This window comes from Agelaius phoeniceus, chromosome 2, assembly GCF_051311805.1.
Source record: "Agelaius phoeniceus isolate bAgePho1 chromosome 2, bAgePho1.hap1, whole genome shotgun sequence".
NCBI lineage: Eukaryota > Metazoa > Chordata > Aves > Passeriformes > Icteridae > Agelaius > Agelaius phoeniceus.
The window spans coordinates 25,123,098-25,141,650 of NC_135266.1; the positions used below are offsets into that span (position 1 = coordinate 25,123,098).

At 40.0% G+C, this 18,553-nt stretch overlaps 1 protein-coding gene across 2 annotated transcripts in view; it reads left to right on the forward strand.

Moving 5' to 3' along the window:
- The window catches only part of COL4A2 (collagen type IV alpha 2 chain), a 142,306-nt gene that overhangs the window by 106,723 nt on the left and 17,030 nt on the right, over nucleotides 1-18,553 (forward strand). For both annotated transcript variants that reach the window (XM_077173309.1, XM_077173310.1), the window contains exons 21-33: nucleotides 540-632; nucleotides 936-1,102; nucleotides 4,179-4,251; nucleotides 4,340-4,446; nucleotides 5,545-5,746; nucleotides 6,498-6,557; nucleotides 7,318-7,380; nucleotides 11,331-11,438; nucleotides 12,628-12,849; nucleotides 15,000-15,161; nucleotides 15,629-15,799; nucleotides 16,936-17,079; nucleotides 18,333-18,458. In XM_077173309.1, the coding sequence (XP_077029424.1) occupies nucleotides 540-632; nucleotides 936-1,102; nucleotides 4,179-4,251; nucleotides 4,340-4,446; nucleotides 5,545-5,746; nucleotides 6,498-6,557; nucleotides 7,318-7,380; nucleotides 11,331-11,438; nucleotides 12,628-12,849; nucleotides 15,000-15,161; nucleotides 15,629-15,799; nucleotides 16,936-17,079; nucleotides 18,333-18,458 (1,698 nt within the window). The remainder of the gene's footprint in view (nucleotides 1-539; nucleotides 633-935; nucleotides 1,103-4,178; nucleotides 4,252-4,339; nucleotides 4,447-5,544; nucleotides 5,747-6,497; nucleotides 6,558-7,317; nucleotides 7,381-11,330; nucleotides 11,439-12,627; nucleotides 12,850-14,999; nucleotides 15,162-15,628; nucleotides 15,800-16,935; nucleotides 17,080-18,332; nucleotides 18,459-18,553) is intronic.

Genomic DNA, 18,553 nt, shown 5'->3' on the forward strand with positions numbered 1-18,553 from the left:
GCTGGCAGGGCAAAGTGAGACATTGGCAGAATGGAATGCAATGAAATGAAATGAAATGAAATGAAATTAAATTAAATTAAATTAAATTAAATTAAATGAAAATTAAATGAGAGGTGGGGAGGACACAGAGAAGTTGTGTACACTCATCAGTGAAGAAAAGGTTTGTGTAATTTTTAGACAGACCTGGAAACATTTGAAAGAATGGAGAAAAGGATGTGCAGGAGGTGATCCAGAGCAGGTTATTGGTGCTAATGCAGAGTAGGTTGGGCTGAAAGGAGGAATTCAGTGTTAGAGAGAGCAAAGAATGGTGAGGATTGTCTGCCACAACAGATGGACGTTACTGAGAATGAGTGTGAGAAGCTGTCAGAAGATGGAGAGAGGAGAGAGAAGGGAGTACATCACAGCAGGCTGGGTTAGACAGGAAGTGACATTAGGGGAAACAGGGAAAATATGTTGCAGCTCAAAGAAATAGGAATGAAAGAGAAAAAGAGTAAATGTACAGTAGATGAATTTATATTTTCATTAAATTAAACTTCTAGGTCCTCTCTTTGGATTAAAAGGACGAGAGGGAACACCTGGTAGATTTGGTATGCAAGGTTTCCCTGGGCCAAGAGGACAAAAAGGACCTAAGGGTAAGTTATAGCAGATAACTCAATAGATGATCTGCTGTTATGCATTATCTAAAGCCCCAGTGTGTTCAGTCTGGGTTTATTGAACTATGACATGCATGAAGACTGATGAATTTGATCTGGGGCTAACATGACAGAGAAACCTTGTGTTTGATTCTTGTCAGAAAAAAAAAAAAAGGAGTAATTTTCTCAAGTATTTGAGAAACTACTCAAATGTTCTCAAGTCTATATATAAGATGGATACAGCTGCATATCTATTTGTTGTTGATAGAGCTTTCTTTCTTCTCATTCCAATTTTTTCCTTAGGTGAAGAAGGGGATTGCACTAGATGCCTTTTGGGTGAGGAACTTAGAAGAGGCTCTACTGGCCCCCGTGGCCCTCCTGGCTTTCCAGGAACCCCTGGCCAGCCTGGAAGGAAAGGAGAACCTGGTGATCAAGGACCACATGGTCTTCCTGGCTTCCCTGGAGCAAAAGTGAGATCATTGGGGTTTTTTTATTGCCTAGTTTTATATGCCTTAGTTTTATATGCCAATTTTATATGAAAAAAATCCAAAACCTCAAGCTATTCTCCATGGAAAAATGATGAAAAGTATTATTTTCTCTTCCTCCCTCCTGTCCTTCCTTCCTTCCTTCCTTCCTTCCTCCCTCCCTCCCTCCCTTCCCACAAAATATGGAAGGCGAAACATTGCTAGAATGGAAGTGCAAATAAAAAATTTTGGGGAGAGTGAAAGATTTCCCCATAAATTCCCAAAATTCCCCATAACCCTAAGTCCACCTTCTGTCTGAAGAAAGCAGAACCCTTTCAAGCTGCTGTATTGAGTGTGATCTGACCAGGGAAGGGAAACAACTCCAATAGTAAGCTAAGGTTGTTGCTGCTAATAGGATGCACATGTTAAACTGATAAAATGAAAGGTTCTTGTTCACAATATAATCTTCCTAAATAACACTGTTCAATAGCACAGAGGAAAGGGCTCATAACAGCTTGTTTGTGGGTGAATCATAGAAGTGCTGTACTATGTGGTGTGCTGGCTGCATTGTGGCTCCTCACAGGCAGAACTGGCTTCAGCCAGCCACATCTCTCAAGAGTTTAGAGTGAGTCCTTTGTAATGCTGACCCAAAAGCTGATTTTATGTATCAAAGAATTGTAGAATGCTTTTGGTTGGAAGGGGTCTTAAAGATCTGCCAGTTCCAAACCCCTGCCATGGGATGGAACACCCTCCACTAGACCAGGTTGCTCAGGACCCCACCCGAGTGTTCTTGGCCTGGAGCATTCCACAACTCTTCTGGGTCTGTGTACCTACTTCAGAGCCTCACCACCCTTACAGTAAAGAATTTCTTCCTAATATCTAATCTAAACCTAGTGGCTGACAGTATAAAACCATTCCTCTTTTCCTATCACTACATACCATTGTAAAGTCCAAAGATGTCAGAGCAAATCTGACTGTTTTCACTTAGTACTTTAGGCTCTGCTGGACATTAAAAAAGCCAAGTTCACTCACAACTATCTAAAGTTAGGAATTTTTTAGAATTAAAATATAATATATTAAACTTTTACTTTATTTTGGCTGTATTAAAAAAAAACCCAGAAAAGGTAGATTTTTTGCAAAAATTCAAAATACTTTTATGAGAAGCTATACTTTCTAGAAGTCACAAAAAATTTGACAGAAATATTTCCAAAAATATAATATTGATACTTTGGTTAAAACTTTGTAATTTCTACAAAGCTTTTTTGCTTTTGAGATTCTTCATCCCAGAATTTAAGTTACTGTAGAACAGAGGGAAGTATAAACATGTACAGACATAACACAGCAAATTCAAAAAGTAAAACCATGTAGCTTATATATTCTTGGTCCATATACTGGGGCAAAAATCACTCCATAATTTTTTAAGCTTGTTCAACAAGCTACATGTGTGGATAATAAATATAATTAATCTTGATGAGATGTATGTCAGTTTAATGAAAATGAAGTTTTATCCCAAGCAAAAGGATTTTTTTTTCTTGTGGATAAAGAGAAATTAGAAGCAGCTGTAAAATATTTTGAAAATATCTCTATGCTAAATTGTATTATACATAACAACTAAATCTTGAGGAAAAAAAAAAGCAAGGTGAAGATCATGCTATTAGTACAGTGTTAATGCAGTAATTCAGCATTATTTTAAGTTCTTGAGGTTTCTTTTGGCCTGAAAAAAATCAATGTCCAAAAGAAACAACTTTTTCATGGAGTACAGATTGGCTTCAGTCACATTAAAATGCAGCTTTCAAATATGTCCCAGGTAAAGCAGAATGCTTACAATCAAAATTAATCTCACTCTTTTGACTAACAGAAGTGCAAACCTGCATTGTTGTGGTGACCTGCAGTTGGGAAACAGTTTTTATAAATGCTTTTCACCCAGAATTTGTGGTGCCAAATACACACTTCTAAATAATAACTGGCACAGGAGTATTTTAAACAAAAAATAAATTTATCAGGTACATCCCTTTCATTCAGTGTCTGCCCTGGAATTCTGTAAGATTTGGCTGAGGAAAACCTGACATGCCCAGCTTATATTTTAGTGAGCATGAGTGTAATTATTCAGAACTGAAGCTAACTGGCATAAAACAATCACTAGTAAATGACTCTATAACCTCTGGGCCTTGGCACCTACCATGGACATGGATTTGGTTCTGTGATTGCCAGGCTCTTGGCCAGCAGCTAGAAATTTCACTTTCAGATGGGCTGTCCAGGAGGAGGTTAAAGCATTGTGCCAAGGAGTCAAGAGTGCCAGAGACTGGTCTTTAGCTTCCCCACAGTTTGTCTTTCCAAGAGAGAAGGTTTCCCTCCTTGGAGATTTTCAGTGCATGGCTAGGCAAGGCCCTGGGCAACCTGCTCTGTCTCCAGGTGCTGGGCTGGGCCAGGGACCTCCAGCCCTCCCTTCTAACCAAAGCCTTCCCACAGGTCTGTAATTTGATTAAGTGTTTTGATCCCTTAATCCCTCTATGCCCAAGTTCTTGTCTGGTAAATGAAGGTGATGCTACTTTTCAGCCCCAGAACAGTGCTTGAATCACAATCCACTGCCTGCTATGAGGTTGTTCTCCTTGGGAGTGGTGCACAGGAGGAATTGCACGTCAGTAGAACCCTAAGGTTTTTCCCAAGGTGACAAAGAGTTGTTTGGGGCATTTTCTTTAGTGGCTAACACTGAGTAATTCACCATGTTTTCTCCAGTGCAGGTCTGCAGCAGCAGTCCTGCAGAACTCCAGAGCAGTCCTGCAGTCACCTGCAGGACTCCAGGCTCATGGAAAGCCACAGGTGTCCCAATCCATCCTCATGCAGAATCTCCTCTACCATGCCATAGAGACCTTGGTCCTAGTTAGAACATATTAATAAAGGTTCTGCACAAGAATGGGATTACTGAAGAGGAAATCGTTCATGGAAAGTAACAGGAAAGAAGTAAAATTTAAGGAGGTTTTTTTTTTTGTTTAAGCAGTACAGTAGAAATGCAAATCTTGATACTTATTTCTTAAGCAGTTCTCATTTGTTTTGGTTTTTTTTTTAATGTATGTAACACCAGGGATATTCGGGTCCAGCTGGATTTCCTGGACGGAAAGGAGAAAAGGGAGACTCTTTACACGTAACTACAAAAGGTAGAGTGAAAATTCTTATCACCTGTATCTTTCCTATTATTTATAGTATTAATGAAAGATTGGTCTCACAATGGGAGGTCTTCTTTAGGCACCAAAGGGATCCGAGGAGACCCTGGGCTGCCTGGAATCAGAGGTGAGGATGGTTTCCCAGGCAGAGATGGATTGGATGGTTTACCAGGACAGCCTGGCCTTCCGGTAAGCAGCAAACACAGCAATTACACCAGACCCAACTACTAATGCACTTAATTCTGAGGAGTTGTGATCACAGCCTGTCCTTCTTTCACAGATAATGATGCAAAACTAGACTGGGTTTGCTGGTAATTGATAAATTAATCATCAGGTTTATTTTCAGGGGTTTTAGAAAAATCTTTCACTTTTATTTCCATTTTACTTAAACAACAAGTGGTAGTGTGTGGTTCATTAGTAACTCCTTCAGTGTAGTCTGAGATTCTTTGTGACTGAATTTCAATAACTTCGGGTACAACTGTGTTGAAAAAAAGCAAAATTTACTACAAGTTTATGTTCTTAAAATGTACATTATATAATCATATTGCTTAATAGCAATTCACCTAACTAACTGTAGCTATCTAGAAATTAGACATGTAGTTTTTGTTCATTTTCTAACTTCCTTCTATAGGCAAAATTAAATACCTTGCAAGAAGAATTCCTGTGGCCCATCATAAATGATGTTTTCAACCACTGGGATGCTCATATGTCATATTTGAAGATAGGCAAGAGCTATACTAGGCACTTTAGACCACTGTACTTTTCCTGCCAGTGAAGATGGTACTTTATATTGCTTCTGAAGATAGAAAAGCATTCTCTAATGATGTTTGTGAAATGTTGATTCAGTAGTGTAGAAATATCACTGGGAGCGCGGACAGAGAAAAAATCTTTTGGGTGCATTTTATGTGAGCTTTCCTCAGAAGTAAATGCCACAATGGAACATCTCTAACAATGCTTTTCATCTCCCCAGATCAACTTAGAGCTTTTCAGGAAGGACCAGGAGCCCCTCCACAATACTGATTTATATTGCCCAAGTGCTTTTCATGGGCCAGCATTTTTAGGGGAATGTTCCCTCAAGGAGCACTTCTCTCATGCCCTTACTGCCATGTGGCCTACATTAAAGTCAGGTTATTTCAAAAATACTTTACTTTCAATGTTGATTAAAGGAGCTGGGATGCAACACTTGAGAAGTTACTGCCTATAAGATGTTGTTCATGAGAGCAGTTCAACTGTTTGAGTTGTTTCTCAGCAAAGTCAGGAGTGACCACCTCCATTCACTTCCCACAGGGTGATGCTATCAGAGGTTTCCCTGGGGATCCTGGTTATCCAGGTGAATTAGGCCCAAAGGGCTTTCCAGGAGAAGCAGGCCTGCCAGGTGAAGGATTTCCTGGTCCAAAAGGCTTCCGGGGTCCTCCAGGTGACCAAGGACAAGCTGGAATCCCAGGATCTCCAGGTCTGCCTGGTCTGCCAGGGGAGCCTGGCCAACTAGGTAAGAGACACAACTCTGTCCTACATCAGAGCCATGGGAGATCAGCACTGAGTTGTGTGCAGCATTTATCCAGCACACTGTTGAAAAGGGACAGCTTGGTGGGGGTTATGCGGGGTAAAAGGAAATGCTGGTATTGTCCAGAAATCTTAAAAAAGGAGATACTTCAGAAGTCCCAGTAGTTTCTTGTCAGGTTTTGAAATGAATTAATGTGTTAGTGCCAGCAAGTAACATTTTTCAGGTTTCAAGCAGTTGGAGGCAATGGAGCAATGTCCTGCCATTGGAAATCCCACAGGTGGTTTTCTCTGATTTTTCCCATCCAACATAATGTTTTAATTTACCAGAGAAAATCATGTTTCCACCCTTCAGAGCTCCTCATAGCATTTCTGCAGCTTTTCAAGTCCCTTCCAAGTGTAGCAATGCCTGGGCTACATTCACAAGGGCTCAAGCTCAGAGCTTTATTCCTCCACTTTGAGAAGCCTGGGAGAATATTAAAGCTAAAGCAAGCATATGCCAGCCTTACACAGTGCATGAGACAGGCTCCTAACATGGCCAGGATAGGTTTTAGGCCTGGATCTAATCCATGTGTGGATAGTGTGGATAGTAGATTTGTGTGGTATGTGTGCATAATACACAAGAGAATACATTATCTGCTGGTTTTATAGGCATTTTGGTTAGAATTGAGAACATTTTTGTCTTTTTGCAATTTTTCTCTTTTAGATAATAACTGTGTTTTCTAATTCTTTGCTCACAGACTGTGGGCAGGTCATTGAAGACTTTCCTAGAGGAGATGGAACTGAACCAATATGGTCAGGTACTGTACATACAAATGCCTTCAATATCTTTTCAGTATTACACTGCTTTTATGGATTGATACTTTCTTCTGAGAACTGCTTTGGATGCTCTTGGCTGTAAACTGTTTGAACTTTAGGTCACAAATAACTATGCATATAGTCTATGTAGCTCTAAACTAAATTAATCAAATTGAACATTTTTTAAATTATTGCACTTTTGGCTCTATTCAGAAATTTTTTATTTCATCACTCCTGAGTGTTTATTGTATGATTACTGTGCAATCTATAAAAACAGTACCAGAAATTAGGTGCCCAAGAAAATTTTAGCAATTTTTTGGAAGAAGAACTTTGAATGAAGATTTGCAGTGCAATGTGACATATGAGAAAAAAACCCTTAGATTTTTACCAAAATTAACTTGATTGCTTCACAGGTATAAACCACCCATAGGGAAACAAAGCATTTCTCTTATTCTGAAAAATGCAGTAGACTGGACTACCCTTTCTGTGCTGGTCCAACTGGACCTGCCACCATAACCCCTGTAAAACAGGCAGAAGAGCAGCTCTTGGGGTGGAGATCAGCTTGAGTGCTCCCCTGAAAGTGCCACACGTAGCAAACATTTTTTTTTTAAATGAAGAATAAAATTTCTTTTCAAATTAGGAGTTTGCTTGTTAATTTCCTTCACCTGTTTTAATGAAACTGTCTCAACTGCAGGCCCAGAGACATGGAGAAACAGTATAGGAGCACATATAGTGTGACTAACTTGGTTTTTTTGTTTGCAGGTGCAGGCTGTGTAAGGCCACCAAAGGGATCCCAAGGAAAGCCAGGATTGCCAGGAGCCACAGGTAATGTTTTGCCTTTACCCATATTGGGTTTCCCACATACACTGCATTTGAAGGGTATCTCGCCATATCAGTTATAACTGAGCCTTAGCAGACAGCAAGTTTTAGAAATTACTTTGGAACACAGCATGAACCTGACCCTGCCAGAGAGATCTAAGCAGTGAGCAGCCCAGGTGACTTCACATTCCTGAACTACTTGCCTTTGCTAATGAGTGCCAGCCACAAAGCAGAAGGCAGAAAGGACAGCCTGTTTGCTATTCTCCACATGCAAGTGAGAGTATACAGAGTCTACAGGTTTAGTTCTAGAGAGTGTGCTGAGCGCTCAGAGCTGACTGCACACCTCACAATGCAAATAAATGCTGTCCTCTGAGAGCAGGGTGATGAAAGGATTTGATGGAGGACTATGACAGATCCTTCTCACTGTTCCTCTTCAAGTTCTGTACAGAATTCCTTCAGCAAGTGTGAGTTCCTTCAGCAAGTGTGAGCCCAGAGCCTGTGGTGCAGCTCAGTGTCTGGGCCAGGCTGACCCCAACACGGCCGATCTGTCTGAAGCCACGCACTCCTGCCTTGCAGAGCTGGTCCCTCCTAGCCCAGAGGGCCCATCTGGTCATCCTGGGCCTCCCCACCACTGGGGGTTCCCCATCTCTCAGCTGTGTTTGTTCTCCTTCCTGCAAAGGGCCCTGCAGGGGAATATAAATGCCCCTCCTCCTTTAAACAAAAAGGGGACCCGTGGATGTGACAGTTTTGTCAGAGAGAGAGAAGCCAGATAAACTTTCCCAGGAATTGTTCTGGGGAGTTTTGAGAAGGCTGAGAGAAAGACTTAAAACAATCCTGCAGCTGGTGTTTTGAACAGTTGTTTTCTCATAAGATATTTACCAAAGGGTGTCTTCTTAATTAGGCAATGGTGTGATGGGGTGTTGATCAAATGACCAATCAGGTCCACCTGTATCAGGATGGTGTATAAAAGAATGGGTTTGTAATAAACTCAGATTTGCCTTCTGAAGAGACCTAGAGTCTATATGACACATCACCCCTGTTCTTGACTCAATAGTGACAAACCTCCTTCCAAGAGGAGAGGACAGAGCCTGAGGGACTGTGTGAGATGGAATTGAGACACATGGGCAGGGTGTGCTGGGTGGTCATAATGACTGACCTTGAAGGGAAAATGTCTGACCAGCACTGATAGTTCCTATGAACTTATGTACTCCCAGCCTAAGCAATAAAACTGTTTTTCAATAAATCCTTATCATGAGCTGTAAAGACACTGACAAAAAACATAGCCGGGTCCTTCAGATTTTGGTAAAAAGGTAAAATTCTTGATGCATCTGTTTCTGTGCTTTAACCAAGTTTAGAGATCTGGAGTTTAAATTTTAAGATCAAGCTCTTTTTTTTTTTTCAGCACAAGGTTTACTATGACATACATAGATTCATTAATTGATTTATCATAGATTAATGCATCTTAAAAGGAAAAATTTTATCTCTGTTGAAAGATTATCTGTGTTTCCTTAGTCCTGGTGCCTACGTTTGTTGGTAGGATCATGGCTTCTTGTTTTCTTTGCGATATTTGTAGGTTTTTTTCTGAATATGATTTGTTTATTTTCATTCATATGAGCTTGAAAGTTTTTCTTTCAGTGAGTACAGTCAGATTTAACTCCCAACTGTAAGACTGCTGTAACACAAGTGATGCTGTTTCATGTGTTTTACATTTTCTATTCTTGGCTAGCTCTTTAACAGATCTTTCTCTGCCTTTGTTAGCTTACATGCTTTAGTAATTTTAAGACTTGTTTTTTTTAAGACTTGTTTTTCATCCTCTCTCTCCAAAATCTGGGAAGGGCCCCTTGCAGAGCCCCTTGCAGAGCCCAGTGCAGAACTCTGTAGCTGCCTTTCAATCAGTTCCAGAGGCAGTTCTTCAGTCAGAAGCCTGAGAGGAAAAGGACACGTTTGCACAGCTTCTTTTTGCCATAGCTGTGTCAGTTGAGTTGTCTGGAGCATCATTTACCCACATTGGCCAAACCAACAGAAAAGCACCAGCACCTCCTTTACACCATTTTCATTGTCTGCTTGGAGTGATGGGGTTTGCCCACAAGATTTCCCACATTCTGCCCAGCCAGCATGGAGCTCCTCTGTAGACAGTCAGGTCTCTCAGTGTCCTAGGTGCTCATGGCACACAGTGTATCAAGCAAGGAGCTGTCTTTATAGCCTGCCATCCTCATGTCCTTGTGTTCCTTTGAGATTCCTGGCAACACACACAAACATCTTGGTTATTCAGGAGTCTCAAAGTCTACACAATTGCTGTTGAATAAAATTTTTAGGCTGTTTTCTGTCTCAAACAACTAAAATACTTGCAAACCAAACATTACATTTCCAAAATAAAACCTTTTTTCATGCTGCTGTTTGGCACATATTATCACCAGCTAACATCATGTATTGACTTACTGAAATATGTGGTAAGCAGTGGACATATTCTTCCTCTGCACCTTCTTTCTCTCACATGGCTTTTTAATTAGTGCAATACTGAACAGAATTAATGAAAGCCAGTTATTGCAGATGGGAAACAAGACCAAGATGCCATTTGGGTAAGAGGCACAATGGAGTTTTTCATTGAGACCTGAAAGCCTAAGATTTTCCTTTTGATTTCTTTCTGAGAAGTTACATTTCATATAAGGGAGAGAAAAAATTGTCCTGTACAGCACTGAAGAGTCCTGTACAGCACAGTGAAATATTATGCACACTGCATTGGCTGGTTATGTGCACCTTATTTCTCATTATTTAAAATGTTTCCTGCTCCCCTTCACAAATGATAGTCAAAACAACAAATAATCATGGTTAAATAACATAAATTTCAGAAAACTGAAGTGGAAGAAAGTATCAAAATCCAAGTGATATTTTCCTTGGTTTGTCATAGTTATGGATGGAGAGGAACTTGCTTTCAGTAATGAATAAATGAGTTGTAATTCATGGTGATGCTAAGCAACAACTTTTTAAATGTTAAAGCATGTTGTTGACCTTCAAGCCGGAGCTGGGAACTTATAAAGTTCAAAGTGCTGGGGAGCATAGTGGAACAAAGCATTTCCCAGGAATTATTTTCAAAGAACTTTACCAAAAATCTTGATCTTGTAATACAGTGGATTAACAAGACTCATGTAATAAAACTATTGCATGGAAAAAAATATGTAATTTTATAAACATAACAAAGGAATGCTACAAAATGCTTGCAGGTTTTGAGATGTTAAAAAACAGTAATATTTGCCCTTACTGAAATGTCAAACACTGTATCACAAGGAAAGGAGGTATCATTTTAGCTGTCAGGAGAACAATCAGTATGAACAAGAGGTCAGTGCCTGAAGAACTGGCACACCTTTTTTTTTTCAGGGCACATCCTTTCTTTTACTAGGAAATCTCTAGACCTGTAATGTTACAAATATAGTAAGTAGGCTAGTTAATTTGTATTCATTTTGAGGGATTATTAGATCTAACCTTTAACCTTACATTTCTTGGTAATCTAAGCCAGTCTGCTCTTGTTCTGTGATCAGTTTAGCAGGAAAAGGAAAATTTTTTTCCTCCTACAGCATCTCATCTGTGCCCATTTCTGTGAACACTCTTTTTTGACATTGCCTTTTGACCTTAATCTAAAAGCCTTAATTTACAAAATATTGAAAAGCTCCAAAAGTCTGTGAAACCAATTATCTTTACCCTAGTAGTCTCCATATCATTAATCTTTAAGTCAGGTTAATCCATGTTTGTAAAAGCACTTAACCTAGATTTTTGGTTTGGGATCTTGAATACTTCTAAAGAGCCACTGTATAGCCCCATTAATTATTTTTTAAAGATTTGAGTTTTGCATTCAGAAACACATCATGATGATACTTACTACTAACTTTTTTTACATTATATGCACATTTCTGTTTTGTTTGTTCAGATAACACTTTCGTACTTTCTTTTATATAATTTAGGTGCAAAAGGTGCAAGAGGATTCCCAGGTGATCCAGGTCCAATGGGTTTTCCAGGGCTAAATGGTACACGAGGTGATCCAGGTCGGGAAGGATTCCCAGGTCCTCCAGGTATCTTGAAATAATTAGTCATTCTTTATGTACTTTTGACCTTTTACTGAAGTCACTTTAACACAAATAATTGATTCTAGGTACATTTTCACTTATCTTCCCTTCTACATTGACTCAGTAAGCCAGTAGACAAAAATATTACTTTTCAAATCCAGAAGTATTTCTTGCAACTTTCATAATGATGAAAAAATTCGTAGATGCCAACCTTTTACAATCTTCTTTATTGTTCAAAATTATAAATGTGACAGTAAAAATTCATTAAATTCTCATAAAGAAATTCAATAACAAGATATTTTACATTCCAAGTGCATTTTACTCATAATGATGATGAAGAAAGGAAGAAAATAATAGTATTAGTACTTCCATTTAATTCTTTCCAACATTAGTATAAATGATGGAATGGATGGAGTGTGTGTGCCACTGCACACATAATTAATTCAGTGGCATGCACATATAAGCTGCGGTGGGTGTGTATGTTCACAAATCATCAGTCAAGCCATCAGGAATTACAGGAATTACCTCCAGAAACTACCACTTCCCTGTGGTTGACCAAGTTTATTTGGCCAGAGAAATGGGTAATGAGTTGTTTGGGGTTTTTCTGTACCTTATTACAGAAGCCATTGATGCAACTTAATTTATGAGCTCTCTGGAAATTTTTTTGAGAGATCTGATTTCAAAGTCCTAAATCCTCGCAGATTCTGAAGGGCTGCAAAGTTTCCCAAATCCAGTGCCAGGTGGTGCTTTGCCCTCAGGCAGCACATGGCCTGACAGTGTTCTCTGGACTCATCTACAGCATCTGTAGTAGCAACAGAGAAAGCAAAAGAAGAGCTGGTGCATGTCCTGCTGCATCCTGATGCATCAAGGGATGCATCATACAACATGGCTCTGTGCAGCATAGGGCAGGACCATGAACCTCTATCTCCCCTGGTAAGCTCCACAGAGTGCTCTGATTGCTAAATTAGGGCTCCCAAATGGCTCCCAGGCCACAGGGAGCAATCCCTTTCAGTTTTCCATGCTATCTTTCACCAATGCTTGGGCTTAACTTTCAGTCTAGCTCCAGTTTTCCAGTGCACAAGAAGCCTTTACCTTGTCATTTGTGGTTATGGGAACATCATGTTGGCATATCTAGGATTTGAACTCCAACATTTGTAGTGAACTCTGTGATGCCTAGTTCCTGTTTTATTTATAGGTTTCACTGGACCCAGGGGAGACAGAGGCCCAAATGGGCTACCTGGACTGCAGGGACACCCAGGCCTTACAGGAAAATCTGGAGCTCCAGGAGCACCAGGACCGAAGGGCCTTCCTGGTGACGTTTTTGGAGCAGCAGCAGGGGCCCGAGGGGATGTCGGCCTCCCTGGCTTGCCAGGGCTGAAAGGTGCACCAGGAGATCAAGGAGTACCAGGAACTAGAGGTAACAGCTTCTTCTAATAAAGAAAGGTCTGCCTAAGAGTTGATACAAATGCAGCCAAATTGTAGGGATGTGAGAGCAGGAAGAGACCATGTTAGGATGCGTCAGAGGTACTGATGACCTCACTATCCATGCCCAGTGCCTGATGATCTCCCAGTCTTTCCACTTCTGTGGCAGCTGTTGCCAACATGCCTGGCTCCTCTGAACACTTTCTGGAGATCCATTGCTTATGTTCAGCTGTCCTTCACACTGCTCCACATGAAATCAGCTACAGGAGGATAGCAGGGAACCAGACTTTGCTCATCTTTGTTGCTTTCAGATGTACTGCTAATTTTTTTCCCTTTAGTTAAGGGAATGGTGGTGTTGCTATTATTCTCAATTTTCATTTACACACAGCAATAATAATGAGATTTTTCACCAGAAATGTTTGGGTATTGCATGGCTTTGCTGATCAGCATATTGCAATAGTGCTGGATTTGTAAATTTTAGCTAAGGCAACATAGAGTTATGTAACTGCTAATAAGCTATTTTGCCTTGACAGTTTTTGGGCACTCACAAATAAGAAAAAGATAATATTATATACTTATTTATAACTTCAGGGTGTTCATTTTCGTTTGTTATGTCACAGACCATAAAAAATATCCTAAAATCCCTGCAGAAAACAGAGTTTCTCCACAAAATCCGATTTTTTCACTCTCTCAACTCTATGAAGGACTTTGAAAAGCACATGTGGGAATTTAGCATACCCTGCTACACAGTTTCTATTGCATTTGGACCCATAATTAAATTTAGGACTGCTGATTACCCCCATTCCCCTGTATGGAACTGAAAAAGGAGTAGTAATTGTATGACTAGCTCGAAGCAAGGTTTATCACAGGAACTAGTTTTGGATATCCTTCTCATGATTTTTGATGAAAATAAAAGAAGAGCATCATCTTCTCAGAGGTATTTGAAGTGAGGAGAGCTGGTTTCAGCTGCAGTAGAGCCCCAGAGTAAAGGGATGAAAGCAGCTCTGTGGACTTTAAAAAGTTTGAGAAAAGGCAGAAAAAATCACTAACATCACTGATGAGGGGAAGAAGTCCAATTTAGTTTAAAAAAAAATAATGTTGTGTGACTTTGCACCCTCTTTGTAAGCATTTTTGTAGAACTAAGTTTTCAATAGGAAAAAATACAATGAAAATAAAAAGCAGTACTAGTTTGTCTATTCTTGATTTATTTTACAGTTCTGACAGAATGGCTTCAGATAGCATGTGAATTTTTCTACAAGTATGATTTTTTTTAATTTAACATGAAGTGACTAGGGATTCCTTTATACCACCTTTGCCACTTCACTCAGAATAGCAACTAAAGCCTGTATGCTGTTGTTGAGAAAACCCACTTTAAATGACCACAGTTATAAAGCTCTTTTAACTACAGTCAAGCCAATGGACCTACGCTCATGTAAAACCTGAAGAAAGAGAAGGAGATCCACTTGACCTGGATTTTAAATGCCATGTACTATTTGTATGCTGCTGCTTCTCCAATCTGAATGAAAAGCAGGCATTATCTTTTTAAAACTTAACACCCTCTTTACTGGTTTATGGTAGAGACATAATTTTTCACCCAGTGCATGTAGTCAAAATTAGGGCTTTTTGCTTAGGAATTTGTATCAGTCTTACAGAAATGCCTTGTAACAACCTTACATGAAAATTTCTAAACAATAATACAGATCCCATCATCTGCCTTAAATGTTACTTTTCCTGCTTATAAAATTTTAGAAAAAGTACATAGCATTATTTCAGTGGTTCAGTCAGCTGCTTGATTCAGTTCTTACTAATATATATGTGACAGAGAGATCAGGAATAACAGAACTATTGGGATTAAAATAGAAAGATAGGGATTAAAACTGAAAGAGACCTGCATGTATATCCACATGGTCTCAAAACGTTCATTTGAAATAATCAATCAATCTATCTGATGCAAATATTGAGATCATTGGTGGTAACATCAATTATTTTAAATCTAAAGACCAATCCTTTAATTTGCTTTTCCTGTTGTCATTGAATTTTCAAAGGCAAAACACACCCTGGAAGCCGAGGATGTACACAGAAGAAATATATAAAAACATGTTCTCTGCATATGATGCTCTCTAATGCATAATTTTGGTCTTTTAGGAGCGGATGGTAGCCCAGGTTTGCCAGGACCCAAAGGAGATCCCGGGCCACAAGGTCTCCCTGGTTTGATGGGATTACCAGGAACACCAGGAGCACATGGATTCCCAGGTCCACCAGGAAACCGTGGGCCAGATGGTGGCCCTGGCTCTCAAGGACCTCTTGGTGAGGAAGTAGCACAGTCCTGTGTCATTCCTCTTGCTAGTCCTCTGTAGCAGGGCAACTGTAAGGTTTCCACAGCAGAGAGTTTAAGTTTGGGGATGATCTTCTCAGGCAGAGCTGCTGCTTTTCTTTCTGTAGCCACCTACCAAGTCAGGCAGACTGGAAAAAGAAAGCCACCAAACGAGTGTAGGCTTATGGAAAAGGGGCTTGATTCTTGAATTAAAGAGGAGGGGAAGGTCCTGTTGTAAGTGGGTGTGGAACCAAACTGATAGCAAGGCTGGTTCATGTTGATGAGCTACTTTATCTTTACAATCATTTCTGCAATTCTTTGATTAAAAAAATCCTGATTTCACCGCTTCAATATGAAGTTGATAGAACGGCAGTTTTCTCCCTCTTGAGCTATCTTGTATGAAATCATCATCTATGTCCAAACCTTTTTTACCCTCCCTGTTCTCACATTTACACAACAGGTCCACCTGGTGCTAGGGGAGAAGATGGTGAGCAAGGTTTTCCTGGCCCCGTGGGACTGAAGGGTCTGTCTGGTGACAAAGGTGACATGGGTCACACAGGACTGCCAGGTATACGTGGTGTGACTGGTCCCCCTGGCATAAGTGGAATGGATGGCTTTCCAGGAGATAAAGGTGAGCTCTGGACTGCTTCTTTGAAAGCAGTGTTTGATTAAAGCTTTTCTGTGCAGACATGAACCAAACATATTCTCTGCTGGTCTCCCTCTATTTAAAAGAGTAGATTTAGGGTGATGTGCCTAATATATTCCAAAATCATTGTCTATTTTCCCCTATGTTGAGCTTGGTACAATGCTAGCTTGTGATATGCAGCCCTATTTAGAAGAGAAATGGCTGTTTTATTTCTCATTTTAAAAAATACACAGTATTTACTGTTTTCTCTCTAAAAGTCTTACCTTCATCCTAGTCCCGTTGGTCCTCAGTGAAATTTAAGAGATGCTTCCCCAAACATTGGCTTTAAAGTTTTTTCAGTCTGGGAGCTGTGAACTGAGCAATGCTAGACACAAGACCTCAATGATGACTTCAGGACACTGATGAGAATGTGAGATTGAGAATGTGAGATTCTCACCTACCAGCCACAAGAAAACACATATGTGTAATGCACATTGCCTGCACCACACAGGGAGTTTCAACAGGGTTAAACTCCATGTGAAGCCAAGCTGAGCACAAAGCATGCTTAAAAATGCATGTTGCAATTCCATCAGTTGCAAAGACAGGACAAGACTAGCTCTGAGATCAGCTCTCATTTGAGAGAGATTAAGATCTGTTTGTTAGTATTACCCATGAAAAACAGCATTCTCTTGTTTAGAAAAGAGAAATAGGAAATTTTTTGGTGAGAAAGGACCAGCCAGTCCTAGACCCGTGATTTGTATCTCTACATGTAGACCAGGCTGACTACAAGCCTTATGTGGAACTAGGTAGATGTCTCAAGCCCATCTCTAGGAGAGGGGTTCTACTGATCTCTCAGAAGAATGCAGTAAGTTCTGGTCATCTCCACAGCTCCTCTTCTTGGCCACTTGAGGCAGGTTTGTGTACTCCTGAGAGTACACTACCTCAGGAGCTCTACTACCTCTTAGAGAGCTTGGGTGCCTGCTCCAGACCCACAGATTGCTGTAGGCATCAAGGCACCCAAATAATAGGTACTGCTGCACTGAAGTTTTCATACCATTTTAGTCATGTGTTGTTGGTTCATATTTACTTAATTTGCAGAAATCTGAGTGAAGTAACACTTCTCTTCCCCTTCTTTCTTAAAGGCTTGAAAGGTTCACCTGGCATTGATGGTTTCAAAGGCATGACAGGCCTAAAAGGAAGACCAGGCATCAAGGGAATCAAAGGAGAATTTGGCCCGCTTGGGGCTCAGGGAGATAAAGGCTCACAGGGTGCACGTGGCTTCAAAGGTATTTGCTTATGGGTGGTACTAGTGTGTTTGCTCTTCACATCTGCAGAACTATTTTACAAAGAAGACACATTTTTCACATGTTAAATTTAGCTCAAGACATTCCTCCACCTATTTCACACATAGGCCTCTGGCCAAGAGGCCTGGATTTTAGACTCAGGGAAAGGTTACTTCTTTACACACTTAAGGCTGGAGACAAATATCTTATTACTCATCTGAACTCAGATAGTGGCACCCCTGGACACGTGCAGAAGTCAAGAGAGCATTTTCCCAGGAAGCATAAGATGTTTCGGGGAGAATATTTAGATTTTTCTCCAGTTGCACTGTAAAGACAGTTAAATATTCAGAAAAACAGTCAATTTAGTAGTTAAAATTACATAGTTAAAAGTCACAAACATTTTTAAAAACTTAAAAGTCACCAACATTCAGCTGGTATTATTGTTGGCGAAATGAAAACTGTAACTCAGTCCTCTTTTGATTACACACAATTGCCTTTAAATAAATGTTTTGCCACAAGACTAAAATGGTCTTTCTAGGATTGGTATTTTTTACAAAAGTGTCTGCAATTCAGAAGCTGCAGAGCAGTAATCCCAGGAACAGTCTCAGCAAAAAACATATGTGAAAAAGCCCCTGTGAAGTGCAACTACACTTCTTGTTGAAGAAATGTGAGACAGTGCATAATCTTAGGAGACAAGTCTGGGTTACTGGCCTATCTCTGCACCCCACAAAGAACCAAGACAGTCATGGAGTCTGTATGGATCCCTTCTTCTGGACATTATTTACTGATATCACCCAATAAAGTCAAGAAAATGAACACTATAGCTGATAACAAATCCAAACACTTTCTTTTGCCCAAGGCTTTTTGATTGAGAATTTCCTTTGCATTAGAACTAAACTACTTTTCTGTGCTTTCTCATTTATGCTTCTTGGGTTTTTTAATAAACCATGATTTTGGGGCTTTTTTTATAAAAACATGATTCCTAACTGATCTGCTGAGAGATAAATTATCTATCACAGAGGAGTCTGGGTCCAACTCCCAGGATTTTATGTACAAAAGTTTAACTCAGTTTTCATGTTTTCTTAACTGTAATTCTTGCACTGCCACGTTGTATTGACACGTTACTTTTCATGCAAGTAGATTTTCTGTAGCTTGTGCAAGGTCATTCCTTTTTCCTAATTTACTCTTCTGTTCATTTTTTCTGACCATGCTGCTGACTAGCATTTTGTAACGTGGTTGGGCTTTTTACCCCTTAGGTGACCGTGGGGATCAAGGCCCCCCAGGAGACCCTCCAAAGCTCATGCCCAGCATGATGATGGAAGTTAAAGGTGAAAAAGGAGATGTTGGAGAAAGGGGCACAAAGGGATTCTTTGGCTTAAAAGGTCAGTGGTCATAGTAAAACAAGGCAAGCACATTCAGAACTCTCATTTAGTGCTTTTTCTCAGCTACCAAATTAAATATTCCCTGCTCATTGTAC